This window comes from Oncorhynchus tshawytscha, linkage group LG01 (genome assembly GCF_018296145.1).
Source record: "Oncorhynchus tshawytscha isolate Ot180627B linkage group LG01, Otsh_v2.0, whole genome shotgun sequence".
In the NCBI taxonomy this organism is placed as follows: Eukaryota; Metazoa; Chordata; class Actinopteri; order Salmoniformes; family Salmonidae; genus Oncorhynchus; species Oncorhynchus tshawytscha.
In genome coordinates, this window is record NC_056429.1 from 76,200,843 (window position 1) to 76,217,941 (window position 17,099).

Below are 17,099 nucleotides of genomic sequence, written 5' to 3' on the forward strand. Positions count from 1 at the left end.
CTTTGTCAACATGTGCTATAGGCCTATTGGATTTCAGCATGATATGCATTGCATTTGCACACAGTTTTTCAGGCTTCAAATATAAACTGGTTATGCAAAATGTTTTTTTTCTCCCCTTTTTAGGTGGAATACATGTTGATTGAAATGGATGAGAAAAATGAAAAGGTTCGTCTTGTTCTCAATGGTGGGGAGGTTTTGGAAACCCTTCAAGACAAAGGTGAAAAGGCAAACCCCAAGTAAGTCAGCTTTAAATCTGTTTAGGAAATGACACCATTATCGTGTTGAGTTGAAACTGGCTGCTATTTATCTGCCTTATGTTAAAGTAGAATATTTCTATTTTACACTCATATCGCTGTTTTTGATGTAAATGCCATGTTCTAAAAGGGTACAGACAGTTTTTGCCATCTAACTTATTTTTAAGAAACTTGCCCCAACCAGCGATTTCACTTCCTCATTCTCCTTGTGCAGTATGGGGGCTCAAACATTTAGTAATTTATTAGATGCTCTTATCCAGAGCAACTTAGAGTAGTGATTGCATACACAGTTGAAGTCTGAAGTTTATTTACACTTAGGTTGGAGTCATTAACTCGTTTTTCAACCACTCCACTCATTTCTTGTTAACAAGCTACAGTTTTGGCAAGTTGGTTAGGACTAGAGGTCGACCGATTATGATTTTTCAACGCCGATACCAATTATTGGAGGCCCAAAAAAGCCGCTACCGATTAATCGGCCGATTTTCTTTGTTTTCATTTATTATTTTTTTATTTTATTATTTTTTAATATATACAGTGCCTTGCGAAAGTATTCGGCCCCCTTGAACTTTGCGACCTTTTGCCACATTTCAGGCTTCAAACATAAAGATATAAAACTGTATTTTTTTGTGAAGAATCAACAACAAGTGGGACACAATCATGAAGTGGAACGACATTTATTGGATATTTCAAACTTTTTGAACAAATCAAAAACTGAAAAATTGGGCGTGCAAAATTATTCAGCCCCTTTATTTTCAGTGCAGCAAACTCTCTCCAGAAGTTCAGTGAGGATCTCTGAATGATCCAATGTTGACCTAAATGACTAATGATGATAAATACAATCCACCTGTGTGTAATCAAGTCTCCGTATAAATGCACCTGCACTGTGATAGTCTCAGAGGTCTGTTAAAAGCGCAGAGAGCATCATGAAGAACAAGGAACACACCAGGCAGGTCCGAGATACTGTTGTGAAGAAGTTTAAAGCCGGATTTGGATACAAAAAGATTTCCCAAGCTTTAAACATCCCAAGGAGCACTGTGCAAGCGATAATATTGAAATGGAAGGAGTATCAGACCACTGCAAATCTACCAAGACCTGGCCGTCCCTCTAAACTTTCAGCTCATAGAAGGAGAAGACTGATCAGAGATGCAGCCAAGAGGCCCATGATCACTCTGGATGAACTGCAGAGATCTACAGCTGAGGTGGGAGACTCTGTCCATAGGACAACAATCAGTCGTATATTGCACAATCTGGCCTTTATGGAAGAGTGGCAAGAAGAAAGCCATTTCTTAAAGATATCCATAAAAAGTGCCGTTTAAAGTTTGCCACAAGCCACCTGGGAGACACACCAAACATGTGGAAGAAGGTGCTCTGGTCAGATGAAACCAAAATTGAACTTTTTGGCAACAATGCAAAACGTTATGTTTGGCGTAAAAGCAACACAGCTCATCACCCTGAACACACCATCCCCACTGTCAAACATGGTGGTGGCAGCATCATGGTTTGGGCCTGCTTTTCTTCAGCAGGGACAGGGAAGATGGTTAAAATTGATGGGAAGATGGATGGAGCCAAATACAGGACCATTCTGGAAGAAAACCTGATGGAGTCTGCAAAAGACCTGAGACTGGGACGGAGATTTGTCTTCCAACAAGACAATGATCCAAAACATAAAGCAAAATCTACAATGGAATGGTTCAAAAATAAACATATCCAGGTGTTAGAATGGCCAAGTCAAAGTCCAGACCTGAATCCAATCGAATCTGTGGAAAGAACTGAAAACTGCTGTTCACAAATGCTCTCCATCCAACCTCACTGAGCTCGAGCTGTTTTGCAAGGAGGAATGGGAAAAAATGTCAGTCTCTCGATGTGCAAAACTGATAGAGACATACCCCAAGCAAAAGGTGGCTCTACAAAGTATTAACTTAAGGGGGCTGAATAATTTTGCACGCCCAATTTTTCAGTTTTTGATTTGTTAAAAAAGTTTGAAATATCCAATAAATGTCGTTCGACTTCATGATTGTGTCCCACTTGTTGTTGATTCTTCACAAAAAAATACAGTTTTATATCTTTATGTTTGAAGCCTGAAATGTGGCAAAAGGTCGCAAAGTTCAAGGGGGCCGAATACTTTCGCAAGGCACTGTATATATATATATATTTTTTTTTTTTTGTAATAATGACCATTACAACAATACTGACTTAACACTTTAACTTAACATAAAACATCGATAAAATCAATTTAGCCTCAAATAAATATTGAAACATGTTCAATTTGGTTTAAATAATGCAAAAACAAAGTTTTGGAGAAGGAAGTAATATGTGCCATGTAAAAAGCTAACGTTTAAGTTCCTTGCTCAGAACATGAGAACATATGAAAGTTGGCGGCCCTTGCGGCGCAACGGAATAACTACTCCAAATCTAAAAGCGAGTGACGTTTGAAACAGTATTAGCGCACACCCAGCTAACTAGCTAGCCATTTCACATTGGTTACACCAGCCATTAGGCTGATAGGCTTGAAGTCATAAACAGCGCTGTGCTTGTGAAGATTTGCTGGCAAAATGCATGAAAGTGCTGTTTGAATGAATGATTACGGGCCTGCTGCTGCTCAGTCAGACTGCTCTATCAAATCAGACTTAATTATAACATAACACACAGAAATACGAGCCTTTGTTCATTAATATGGTTGAATCCAGAAACTATCATTTCGAAAACAAAACGTTTATTTCAGTGAAATACGGAACCGTTCGGTATTTTATCTAACGGGTAGCATCCCTAAGTCTAAATATTCTTGTTACATTGCACAACCTTCAATATATGTCATAATTATGTAAAATTCTGGCAAATTAGTTCGCAATGAGCCAGGCAGCCCAAACTGTTGCATATACCCTGACTCTGCGTGCAATGAACACAAGAGAAATGACACAATTTCGCCTGGTTAATATTGCCTGCTAAACTGGATTAGTAGTTATAGCTAGTGATTATGATTGATTGTTTTTTATAAGATAAGTTTAATGCTAGCTAGCAACTTACCTTGGCTTACTGCATTCGCGTAACAGGCAGTCAGTCTCCTTGTGGAGTGCAACGGTCGTTATTGCGTTGGACTAGTTAACTGTAAGGTTGCAAGGTTGGAACCCCTGAGCTGACAAGGTGAAAATCTTCTGCCACTGAACAAGGCAGTTAACCCACAGTTCCTAGGCAGTCTTTGAAAATAAGAATTTGTTTCTTAACTGACTTGCCTAGTTAAATAAAAGGTAGAAAAAATATATATAATTAAAAATAAAGAAAAATCGGAAATCGGCGCCCAAAAATACCGATTTCCGAATGTTATGAAAACTTGAAATCGGCCCTAATTAATCAGCCATTCCGATTTAATTGGTCAACCTCTAGTTAGGACATCTAGTTTGTGCATGACAAGTAATTTTTCCAACAATTGTTTAGACAGATTATTTCACTTATAATTCACTATCACAATTTCAGTGGGTCAGAGGTTTACATACACTATGTTGACTGTGCCTTTAAACAGCTTGTAATTCCAGAAAATGATGTTATGACTTTAGAAGCTTTTGATAGGCTAATTGACATAATTTGAGTCAATTGGAGGTGTACCTGTGGATGTATTTCAAGGCCTACCTTCAAACTCCAGTGCCTCTTGACATCATGGGAAAATCAAGAGACCTCAGAAAAAAAATTGTCGTCTGGTTCATCCTTCGGAGCAATTTCCAAACACCTGAAGGTACCACATTCATCTGCACGAACAATAGTACGCAAGTATAAACACCATGGGACCATACAGCCGTCATACCGCTCAGGAAGGAGACGTGTTCTGTCTCCTAGAGATGAACGTACTGTGGTGCGAGAAGTTAAAATCAATCCCAGAACAACAGTAAAGGACCTTGTTTCCTCCAGCATCACATGCTTCCGGCGCAGACAGAAATGGCCGCCTCGCTTCGCGTTCCTAGGAAACCAAGCAGTATTTTTTTACGTGTTATTTCTTACATTGGTACCCCAGGTAATCTTAGGTTTCATTACATACAGTCGGAAAGAACTACTGAATATAAGAGCAACGTCAACTCACCATCAGTACGACCAGGAATATGACTTTCCCAAAGCGGATCCTGTGTTCTGCCTTCCACCCAGGACAACGGAATGGATCCCAGCCTGCGACCCAAAACAACGACGTCGTAAAAGAGGGAAACGAAGCGGTCTTCTGGTCAGGCTCCGGAGACGGGCACATCGCGCACCACTCCCTAGCATACTACTCACCAATGTCCAGACTCTTGACAACAAGGTTGATGAAATCCGAGCATGAGTAGCATTCCAGAGGGACATCAGAGACTGTAATGTTCTTTGGTTCACGGAAACATGGCTCACTCGAGAGACGCTAACGGAATCGGTGCAGCCAGCTGGTTTCTTCACGCATCGCGCCGACTTCTGGTAAGAAGAGGGGCGGGGGCGTATTCCTTATGATTAACGAGATGTGGTGTGATCACAAGAACATACAGGAACTCAAGTCCTTCTGTTCACCTGATTTAGAATTCCTCGCAATCAAATGTCGACCACATTATCTACCAAGGGAATTCTCTTTGATTATAATCACAGCCGTATATATTTCCCCCCCCAAGCAGACACATCGATGGCCTTGAACAAACTTTATTTGACTCTTTGCAAACTGGAAACCACATCCTGAGGCTGCATTCATTGTAGCTGGGGATTTTAATAAGGCTAATCTGAAAACAAGACTCCCTAAATTGTATCCGCATATCGATTGCGCAACCAGGGCTGGTAAAACCTTGGATCATTGCTATTCTAACTTCCGTGACGCATATAAGGCCCTCCTCCGCCCTCCTTTTGGAAAAGCTGACCACGACACCATTTTGTTGCTCCCTGCCTACAGACAGAAACTAAAACAAGAAGCTCCCACGCTCAGGTCTGTTCAACGCTGGTCCGACCAATCTGATTCCACGCTTCAAGACTGCTTCGGTCACGTGGACTGGGATATGTTCCGCATTGCTTCCAACAATAACATTGACGAATACGCTGATTCGGAGAGTGAGTTCATTAGAAAGTGCATTGACGATGTCATTCCCATAGCAACGATTAAAACATTCCCAAACCAGAAACCGTGGATTGATGGCAGCATTCGCGTGAAACTGAAAGCGCGAACCACTGCTTTTAACCAGGGAAAGGTGACTGGAAACATGACCGAATACAAACAGTGTAGCTATTCCCTCCGCAAGGCAATCAAACAAGCTAAGCGTCAGTATAGAGACAAAGTAGAGTGACAATTCAACAGCTCAGACACAAGGTATGTGGCAGGGTCTACAGTCAACCACAGATTACAAAAAGAAAACCAGCCCCGTCTCGGACCAGGATGTCTTCCTCCCAAGCAGACTAAATAACTTTTTTGCCCGCTTTGAGGACAATTCAGTGCCACTGACACGGCCCACAACCAAAACCTGCGGACTCTCAGGAAACAGTAGAGGGAGCACCCACCTATCCACATCGATGGGCAGTAGTGGAGAGGGTAGTAAGTTTTAAGTTCCTCTGCGTACACATCACGGACAAACTGAATTGGTCCACCCACACAGACCGCGTCGTGAAGAAGGCGCAGCAGCGCCTCTTCAACTTCGGGAGGCTGAAGAAATTCAGCTTGTCACCAAAAGCACTCACAAACTTCTACAGATGCACAATCGAGAACATCCTGTCGGGCTGTATCACCGCCTGGTACTGCAACTGCTCCGCCCACAACCGTCAAGCTGTCCACAGGGTAGTGAGGTCTGCACAACGCATCACCGGGGGCAAACTACCTGCCCTCCAGGACACCTACACCACCCAATGTTACAGGAAGGCCATAAAGATCAAGGACAACAACCACCAGAGCCACTGCCTGTTCACCCCGCTATCATCCAGAAGGCGAGGTCAGTACAGGTGCATTAAAGCGGGGACCGAGAGACAGAAGCTGTTTTTCAATCTCAAGGCCATCAGACTGTTAAACAGCCACCACTAACATTGACTGTCTGCTACCAACACCCTGACTCAACTCCAGCCACTTTAATTATGGGAATTGATGGAAATTGATGTAAAATATATCACTAGCCACTTTAAACAATGCTACTTAATATAATGTTTACGTACCCTACATTACTAATCTTATATGTATATACTGTACTCTATATCATCTACTGCATCTTTATGTAATGCATGTATCACTAGGTGCTTTAAACTATGCCACTTTGTTTACATACCCTACATTACTAATCTCATATGTATATACTGTACTCGATACCATCTACTACATCTTGCCTATGCCATTCTGTACCATCACTCATTCATATATCTTTATGTACATATTCTTCATCCCTTTGCGTGTGTGTGTGTGTGTGTGTGTGTGTGTGTGTGTATATAAGGTAGTAGTTTTGGAATTGTTAGATTACTCGTTGGTTATTACTGCGTTGTCGGAACTAGAAGCACAAGCATTTTGCTACACTCGCATTAACATCTGCTAACCATGTGTATGAGACAAATAAATTTGATTGGATCTTCACAAGTACAAAAGTATCTATAGCCACAGTAAAAATGAGTCCTATATCAACATAACCTGAAAGGCCGCTCAGCAAGGAAGAAACCACTGCTCCAAAACCGCCATAAAAAAGCCAGACTACGGTTTGCAACTGTAAATGGGGACGAAGATCGTACTTTTTCGAGAAATGTCCTATGATCTGATGAAACAAAAATAGAACTGTTTGGCCATAATGACCATCGTTATGTTTGGAGGGAAAATGGGGAAGCTTCCAAGACGAAGTACACCATCCCAACCATGAAGCACGAGGCAGCATCATATTGTGAGGGTGCGTTGCTGCAGGAGGGACTGGTGCACTGCACAAATAGATGGCATCATGAGGAAGGAACAACATGTGGATGTATTGAAGCAACATCTCAAGACATCAGTCAGGGAGTTTAGGCTTGGTCGCAAATGGGTCTTCCAAATGGACAATGACCCCAAGCATACTTCCAAAGTTGTGGCAAAATGGCATAAGGACAACAAAGTCAAGGTATTGGAGTGGCCATCACAAAGCGCTGACCTCAATCCCATAGAGATTTTGTGGGCAGAACCGAAAAAGTGTGCGAGCAAGGAGGCCTACAAACCAGACAGTTACACCAGTTCTGTCAGGAGGAATGGGCCAAAATAAATAAATAAAAGCTGAAATAAATAATTCTCTCTCTTATTCTGACATTTCACATTCTTAAAATAAAGTGGTGAGCCTAACAGACCTAAAACATGGCATGTTTACTTGGATTAAATGTCAGGAATTGTGAAACTGCTTTTAGTATTTGGCTAAGGTGTATGTATACTCCTGACGTCAACTGTATTTTCATATATATTTTGTTTCCCCGTACTGTCATTCTGAACTTTATCAGCAACGCGATATTACTTTTTGTTGCGACTCAAATGGAACAGCTGGATAGGGGAAAACTGCTCGAGTCGCACAAAATTGAATATAACGTTGCGGATATAGTTTGGAATGACACAATTTCATGTGTACAACCATCGATCCAAGATGGCGTAGCAGTAAGCCGTCCTGTCTCGTCGTGTCCCTTGTATATATCGTCTATTTTTCGTCTTTTACATATTTTTCTTCAAAAACATTTTGCTAAACCTAAGCTTCCAAATACTCTCCTGCAACCCGCCTCACCCAATGTAGCTATTTTTCCTAAAGTATTTATATTTACTTCGGAACCGGAACCCCTCAACTGAAGCTAGCCGGCTAACCACCAGCTATGCTAGCGGTCTTCAGCTAACCGGTCATCAGCTAAGCTAACCTTTAGCTCGGAAAGCTCTCGCCAGCTCGAACAACGCGATTCTAACCAGAGCATAACTGACCTATTTATTTTTCATCCCCGGATTCATCCCTGGATTCCCACCGCAAACGGAACATTTCAGCTGGGTCTTCACAACTAGCTATCTAGCTAAACCGCAACCCCGGATGATTACTCCTGGCTAGCGCTTCCACCCACTTAGCGTGAAGCTAGCCCGGCCAGCGCACCTGTACTACCACCGTAGCATACTCCTGGGCTACAATACCCGGGCCCACGACCGGTCTATCGATGTCACCGCATGAAGAGGAATAAACAGACTCACCCCATCGCGACGTCCCCTAAAGGCCAACTCTCTAGCCCTCGCTAACTCCCTGCTTGCTAAACTCGGCCTGCTAACTGCTAGTTTGTCTAGCCCCGGTCCGCTAACTGCTACCTTGTTTAGCCCGGGCCTACGAACTGTTAGCTTGTTAGCACAGGCCTGCTAACTGCTAGCTTGTCTAGCCCGGGCCTGCTAACTGCTAGCTTGTCTAGCCCGGGCCTACGAACTGTTAGCTTGTTAGCACAGGCCTGCTAACCGTCTGAATCGCCGCGTCCCAAACACTCACCGGACCCATATTTACTTCCTATCTCTTCTTGATTTTTTTATCTGTTTATACCTTTCCGGAAACCTGCCTCACCCAATGTGATACGGAATCGCTATTATTTTAAATTTTTAGAACACACTCAAGAACCTCCAGCAGCTAACTAGCTACAAGCTATTTAGTCATTGTTAACTTTTTTTCAACCTGGATAACACTCGCCAGTCCAGCTTCCCTACCCCATCCACCGCTGCCCCCTGGACACTGATCTCTTGGCTACATAGCTGATGCACTCTGGACTGTCCATTTAATCACGGTACTCCATTCTGATTGTTTATGTTTTATCTGTCGGCCCCGTTGCCTAGTCAACGCCATTTTACCTGCTGTTGTTGTGCTAGCTGATTAGCTGTTGTCTCACCTACTGTTTAAGCTAGCTTTCCCAATTCAACACCTGTGATTACTGTATGCCTCGCTGTATGTCTCTCTCAAATGTCAATATGCCTTGTATACTGTTGCTCAGGTTAGTTATCATTGTTCTAGTTCACAATGGAGCCCCTAGTTCTACTCTTCCTACCCCTGATAACTCCTTTGTCCCACCTCCCACACATGCGGTGACCTCACCCATTACAACCAGCTTGTCCAGAGACACAACCTCTCTCATCATCACCCAGTGCCTGGGCTTACCCCCGCTGTACCCGCACCCCACCATACCCCTGTCTGTGCATTATGCCCTGAATATATTCTACCATGCCCAGAAACCTGCTCCTCTTATTCTCTGTCCCCAACGCTCTAGGCGACCAGTTTTGATAGCCTTTAGCCGCACCCTCAACCTACTCCTTCTCTGTTCCGCGGGTGATGTGGAGGTAAACCCAGGCCCTGCATGTCCCCAGGCACCCTCATTTGTTGACTTCTGTGATCGAAAAGCCTTGGTCTCATGCATGTCAACATCAGAAGCCTCCTCCCTAAGTTTGTTTTACTCACTGCTCTAGCACACTCTGCTAACCCTGATGTCCTTGCTGTGTCTGAATCCTGGCTCAGGAAGGCCACCAAAAATTCAGAGATTTCCATACCCAACTATAACGTCTTCCGTCAAGATAGAACTGCTAAAGGGGGAGGAGTTGCAGTCTACTGCAGAGATAGCCTGTAAAGTAATGTCATACTTTCCAGGTCCATACCCAAACAGTTCGAACTACTAATTTTGAAAATTACTCTCTCCAGAAATAAGTCTCTCACTGTTGCCGCCTGCTACCGACCCCCCTCAGCTCCCAGCTGTGCCCTGGACACCATTTGTGAATTGATCGCCCCCCACCTAGCTTCAGAGGTTGTTCTGTTAGGTGACCTAAACTGGGATATGCTTAACACCCCGCCAGTCCTACAATCTAAGCTAGATGCCCTCAATCTCACACAAATCATCAAGGAACCCACCAGGTACAACCCTAAATCTGTAAACCTGGGCACCCTCATAGACGTCATCCTGACCAACTGGCCCTCCAAATACACATCCGCTGTCTTCAACCAGGATCTCAGCGATCATTGCCTGTATCCGCTACGGAGCCGCAGTCAAACGACCACCCCTCATCACTGTCAAATGCTCCCTAAAACACTTCTGTGAGCAGGCCTTTCTAATCGACCTGGCCCGGGTATCCTGGAAGGACATTGACCTCATCCCGTCAGTTGAGGATGCCTGGTCATTCTTTAAAAGTAACTTCCTCACCATCTTAGATAAGCATGCTCCATTCAAAAAATGCAGAACTAAGAACAGATACAGTCCTTGGTTCACCCCAGACCTGACTGCCCTCGACCAGCACAAAAACATCCTGTGGCGGACTGCAATAGCATCGAATAGTCCCCGGGATATGCAACTGTTCAGGGAAGTCCGGAACCAATACACGCAGTCAGTCAGGAAAGCTAAGGCCAGCTTCTTCAGGCAGAAGTTTGCATCCTGTAGCTCCAACTCCAAAAAGTTCTGGGACACTGTGAAGTCCATGGAGAACAAGAGCACCTCCTCCCAGCTGCCCACTGCACTGAGGCTAGGTAACACGGTCACCACCGATAAATCCATGATTATCGAAAACTTCAATAAGCATTTCTCAACGGCTGGCCATGCCTTCCGCCTGGCTACTCCAACCTCGGCCAACAGCTCTGCCCCCCGGCAGCTCCTCGCCCAAGCCTCTCCAGGTTCTCCTTTACCCAAATCCAGATAGCAGATGTTCTGAAAGAGCTGCAAAACCTGGACCCGTACAAATCAGCAGGGCTTGACAATCTGGACCCCCTATTTCTGAAACTTTCCGCCGCCATTGTCGCAACCCCTATTACCAGCCTGTTCAACCTCTCTTTCATATCGTCTGAGATCCCCAAGGATTGGAAAGCTGCCGCGGTCATCCCCCTCTTCAAAGGGGGAGACACCCTGGACCCAAACTGTTAGACCTATATCCATCCTGCCCTGCCTATTTAAGGTCTTCGAAAGCCAAGTCAACAAACAGGTCACTGACCATCTCGAATCCCACCGTACCTTCTCCGCTGTGCAATCTGGTTTCCGAGCCGGTCACGGGTGCACCTCAGCAACACTCAAGGTACTAAACGATATCATAACCGCCATCGATAAAAGACAGTACTGTGCAGCCGTCTTCATTGACCTTGCCAAGGCTTTCGACTCTGTCAATCACCATATTCTTATCGGCAGACTCAGTAGCCTCGGTTTTTCGGATGACTGCCTTGCCTGGTTCACCAATTACTTTGCAGACAGAGTTCAGTGTGTAAAATCGGAGGGCATGCTGTCCGGTCCTCTGGCAGTCTCTATGGGGGTGCCACAGGGTTCAATTCTCGGGCCGACTCTTTTCTCTGTATATATCAATGATGTTGCTCTTGCTGCGGGCGATTCCCTGATCCACCTCTACGCAGACGACACCATTCTATATACTTTCGGCCCGTCATTGGACACTGTGCTATCTAACCTCCAAACAAGCTTCAATGCCATACAACACTCCTTCCGTGGCCTCCAACTGCTCTTAAACGCTAGTAAAACCAAATGCATGCTTTTCAACCGATCGCTGCCTGCACCCGCATGCCCGACTAGCATCACCACCCTGGATGGTTCCGACCTTGAATATGTGGACATCTATAAGTACCTAGGTGTCTGGCTAGACTGCAAACTCTCCTTCCAGACTCATATCAAACATCTCCAATCGCAAATCAAATCAAGAGTCGGCTTTCTATTCCGCAACAAAGCCTCCTTCACTCACGCCGCCAAGCTTACCCTAGTAAAACTGACTATCCTACCGATCCTCGACTTCGGCGATGTCATCTACAAAATGGCTTCCAACACTCTACTCAGCAAACTGGATGCAGTCTATCACAGTGCCATCCGTTTTGTCACTAAAGCACCTTATACCACCCACCACTGCGACCTGTATGCTCTAGTCGGCTGGCCCTCGTTACATATTCGTCGCCAGACCCACTGGCTCCAGGTCATCTACAAGTCCATGCTAGGTAAAGCTCCGCCTTATCTCAGTTCACTGGTCACGATGGCAACACCCATCCGTAGCACGCGCTCCAGCAGGTGTATCTCACTGATCATCCCTAAAGCCAACACCTCATTTGGCCGCCTTTCGTTCCAGTACTCTGCTGCCTGTGACTGGAACGAATTGCAAAAATCGCTGAAGTTGGAGACTTTTATCTCCCTCACCAACTTCAAACATCAGCTATCTGAGCAGCTAACCGATCGCTGCTGCTATACATAGTCTATTGGTAAATAGCCCACCCATTTTCACCTACCTCATCCCCATACTGTTTTTATTTATTTACTTGCTCTTTTGCACACCAATATCTCTACCTGTACATGACCATCTGATCATTTATCACTCGTGTTAATCTGCTAAATTGTAATTATTCGCCTACCTCCTCATGCCTTTTGCACACATTGTATATAGACTCCCCCCTTTGTTTTCTACTGTGTTATTGACTTGTTAATTGTTTATTCCATGTGTAACTCTGTGTTGTCTGCTCACACTGCTATGCTTTATCTTGGCCAGGTCGCAGTTGCAAATGAGAACTTGTTCTCAACTAAAAAAAAATAAAAAAATAAAAAAATAAAAAATAAAAAAAACATCTGACGACCTGCATCACTTCACTGAGTGCTTTTAGGTTTCTAAAAGGATGTATTTGGGTGTTTCTGGAGTGTTTGTTCATATTTTTTCAGAGCTTTACTGCGCACTGAGGATGAGGAAGTGTATCACTGGTTAGAGGTTTCTCAAACAAGTGAAATCACAAAATGTCTTGCTCCTTTTTTTTTTTTACATTGCAGGTACTAAAGACATATTTTGTCACTGCATAAGACAGTGTTCCATTAGCCTCTTTAGCAACTTTAAAAAATAAATGGAGCTTCCCTTATGGCTCGCTCATGCAAAAGCTACTTTACATGGGTGCAACTTCAGCATGAGTTTTACTTTCTTAAAAAAATATTTTTTTTAAACTGTGCTCTTACAAATACACTATTGAGTCACCCTGCCCGCTACACCGTGGGCTGTTAAATTCCTTCTGCAGGTTAAAAAGCCTTTATCTCTATTTGATGTACTTGTGTTTGTACAAGCCCCACAGTAATGGTCTGCTTGCTAACTGCACATGATGTCCTAAATCTGTGAAGCCTACTTAACCCAGGGGAAATACCAGTGTCAGTGGGGAATTGTAGCTAGAGCTGTAGCATTCCTCATTACTGCCTCTGTCGCACATACTGAAGAGCACGTGCCCTGAAGCACAAACACAGCATTTTCCCCCCTGCTGACATAGTGTCTCACATTAGATTTTAAAAAACATGTTTACTTAAATGTGAAAGATCAGCATAACACAATGGACTCTATCTGATCAAAGACCTTGTTTTGTTAGACAACATTATTCATTTGGCCTCTAAATATGGAAGTTGGCTTTTACTTTTCTATTTTTTTATAATGCTTTGTTTTTATTTGTAGCCATCCTACCCTTTGGAGGCCAGAGTATGGCAGCTACATGATCGAAGGGACTCCGGGGCAGCCATACGGTGGGACGATGTCAGAGTTCAACACAGTGGAGGACAACATGGGAAAGAGGAGGCGAGAGGCCTCATCTGTGCTGAATAAGAATGAAACCCTTGCCACCATCACATCATTCCCAAGGTAGTTTAGTACCTATTTTGTCACTCACTCAACCATTTGAAACTTTATTTCATTTATAGTACCTTAACATTATTGTTATTCTTGTAACAATGGTTTTAGGTTAGGTTGTCCAGGCTTCACCCAGCCAGAGTACAAACCAACACCTGTTGAAAAAGGAGTGTCCAAATCACTGTTCTTCCCAGATGAAGCCATAAACGGACACCCAAGATTCAGGTAGGCTTGAATGTATATATGTATGTATTTATGTCGGAAGTTTACATACACTTAGATTGGCGTCAATTAAAACTTGTTTTTCAACCACTCCACAAATTTCTTGTTAACAAACTATAGTTTATGGCATGTCAGTTAGGACATCAACTTTGTGCGTGACACAAAGTAATTTTTTCTTGTGTCATGCATGCAATTATTTCATTGTATCACAACTCCAGTGGGTCAGAAGTTTACATACACTGTGTTGACTGTGCCTTTAAACAGCTTGGAAAATTCCAGAAAATGACATAATTTGAGTCAATTGGAGGTGTACCTGTGGATGTATTTCAAGGCCTACCTTCAAACTCAGTGTCTCTTTGCTTGACATCATGGGAAAATCAAAAGAAATCAGCCAAGACCTCAGAAAAAACATTGTAGACCTCCACAAGTCTGGTTCATCCTTGGGAGCAATTTCCAAATGCCTGAACGTACCACTTTCATCTGTACAAACAATAGTACGCAAGTATTAACACCATGGGACCGTGCAGCCGTCATACCGCTCAGGAAGGAGACTCGTTCTGTCTCTTAGAGAGGAATGTACTTTACTGTGAAAAGGGAAAATCAACCGCAAAGGACCTTGTGAACATTCTGGAGGAAACGGGTACAAAAGTATCAATATCCACAGTAAAACGAGTCCTATATCGACATAACCTGAAAGGCCGCTCAGCAAGGAAGAAGCCACTGCTCCAAAACAGCCATTAAAAAAAGCCAGACTAAGGTATGCAACTGCACATGGGGACAGTGATCATACTTTTTGGAGAAATGTACTATGGTCTGATGAAACAACAATAGAACTGTTTGGTCATAATCACCATCATGTTTGGAGGGTAGAGGCTTGGGGGAGGCTTGCAAGTCGAAGAACACCATCCCAACCATGAAGCACGAGGGTGGCAGCTTGTGGGGGTGCTTTGCTGCAGGAGGGACTGGTGTACTTCACAAAATAGATGGCATAATGAGGGAGGAAAATTGTGGATATATTGAAGCAACATCTCAAGACATCAGTCAGGGAGTTTAGGCTTGGTCGCAAATGGGTCTTCCAAATGGACAATGACCCCATGCATACTTTCAAAGTTGTGGCAAAATGGCTTAAGGACAACAAAGTCAAGGTATTGAAGTGGTCATCACAAAGCCCTGACCTCCATTCAAAAGAACATTTGTGGGCAGAATTGAAAAAGCATGTGAGAGCAAGGAGGCTGACAAACCTGAACCCGTTACACCAGCTCTGTCAGGAGGAATGGGGAAAAATTCATCCAACTTGTGGGAAGCTTGTGGAAGGCTACCCGAAATGTTTGACCCAAGTTAAACAATTTGAAGGCAATGCTACAAAATACTAATTGAGTGTATGTAAACGTCCTACCCACTGGGAATGTGATGAAAGAAATAAAAGCTGAAATAAATCATTCTCTCTACTATTTTTCTGACATTTTCACATTCTTAAAATTAGGTGGTGATCCTAACTCACCTAAGACAGGGAACTTTTACTTGGATTAAATGTCAGGAATTGGGAAACTGAGTTTAAATGTATTTGGCTTAGATGTATGTAAACTTCCGACTTCAACTTTGTGTTTATTATTTAACCTTTAACTAGGCAAGTCGGTTAAGAACAAATCCTTATTTACAATGACTGCCTACCAAAAGGCCTCCAGCGGGGATGGGCGCTGTTTAAAAAAACAAATATGTAGCCTAGTGGTTAGAGTGTTGGACTAGTAACCGAAAGGTTGCAAGTTCAAATCCCTGAGCTGACAAGGTACAAATCTGTCGTTCTGCCCCTGAACAGGCAGTTAACCCACTGTTCCTAGGCTGTCATTGAAAATAAGAATTTGTTCTTAACTGACTTGCCTAGTTAAATAAAGGTAAAAATAAAAAAATGTGTATATGTGTGTGTATATGTATATAATATATATATATGTGTGTGTGAATGTGTATATATGTGTGTGTGTGTGTGTGTTTTTTTTTTTTTTATATATTCATATTAAACAGGGCAAAGCTCACATCACGACAACAGACAACACTACATAAAGAGACCTAAGAAAACAGCATGGCAGCAGCACAACATGGTAGCAGCACAAAACATGGTACAAACATTATTGGGCACAGACAACGACACAAAGGGCAAGAAGGCAGAGACAAATCAAATTTTATTTGTCACATACGCATGGTTAGCAGATGTTAATGCGAGTGTAGCGAAATGCTTGTGCTTCTAGTTCCGACAATGCAGTAATAACCAAGTAATCTAGCTAACAATTCCAAAACTACTACCTTATAGACAGACACAAGTGTAAGGGGATAAAGAATATGTACATAAAGATATATGAATGAGTGATGGTACAGAGCGGCATAGGCAAGATACAGTAGATGGTATTATGCATCACGTGAAGCAGGCACAACTGTCAGTAAGATTGAGTCTTTGAATGAAGAGATGGAGAGAGAGAACAGTCCAGTTTGAGTGTTTGTTGAAGCGAACTGAAAAGAGGAGCTAGGTGTATTCACCTAACAGGCAGGCTCCTCGTGGAGTGCAATGAGAGGCAGGTGGTTAGAGCGTTGGACTAGTTAACTGTAAGGTTGCAAGTTTGGATCCCCTGAGCCGACAAGGTGAAAATCTGAACAAGGTAGTTAAACCACCGTTCCTAGGCCGTCATTGAAAATAAGAATGTGTTCTTAACTGACTTACCTAGTTAAAGGTCTAAAAATACATTTAAATCCGCAAAATCGGCGCCCAAAATACCGATCTTTCAGATTATGAAAACTTGAAATCGGCCCTAATTAATCGGTCGACCACTAGTTGGAACATTGCTGCGGGGACTTGCTTCTATTCAGCCACAAGATCATTACTGAGGTCTGGCTGAGATGTTGTTGCTCCTAGATGTTTCCACTTCACAATAACAGCACTTACACTTGACCAGGGCAGGGCAGAAATCTGATGAACTGACTTGTTGGGAAGGTGGCATCCTATGACGGTGCTGTGTTGAAAGTCACTGACCTCTTCAGAAAGGCTGTTCTACTGTCAATATTTGTCTATGGAGATTGCATGGCTTTGTGCTCGATTGTATACACCTGTC

The 17,099-nt window shown here is 43.3% G+C and overlaps 1 protein-coding gene across 3 annotated transcripts in view; it reads left to right on the plus strand.

Annotated features, from left to right (window-relative positions):
• LOC112256921 (glutamate--cysteine ligase catalytic subunit) overlaps nucleotides 1–17,099 on the plus strand; it is a 39,498-nt gene that overhangs the window by 8,024 nt on the left and 14,375 nt on the right. For 2 of the 3 annotated variants that reach the window (XM_024430509.2, XM_024430517.2), the window contains exons 2-4: nucleotides 124–236; nucleotides 13,609–13,791; nucleotides 13,891–14,004. In XM_024430509.2, coding sequence (XP_024286277.1) covers nucleotides 124–236; nucleotides 13,609–13,791; nucleotides 13,891–14,004 — 410 coding nt within the window. Of the gene's footprint in view, nucleotides 1–123; nucleotides 237–13,608; nucleotides 13,792–13,890; nucleotides 14,005–17,099 lie in introns of those variants that run through there. The other variant, XM_024430526.2, reaches the window with a different exon arrangement.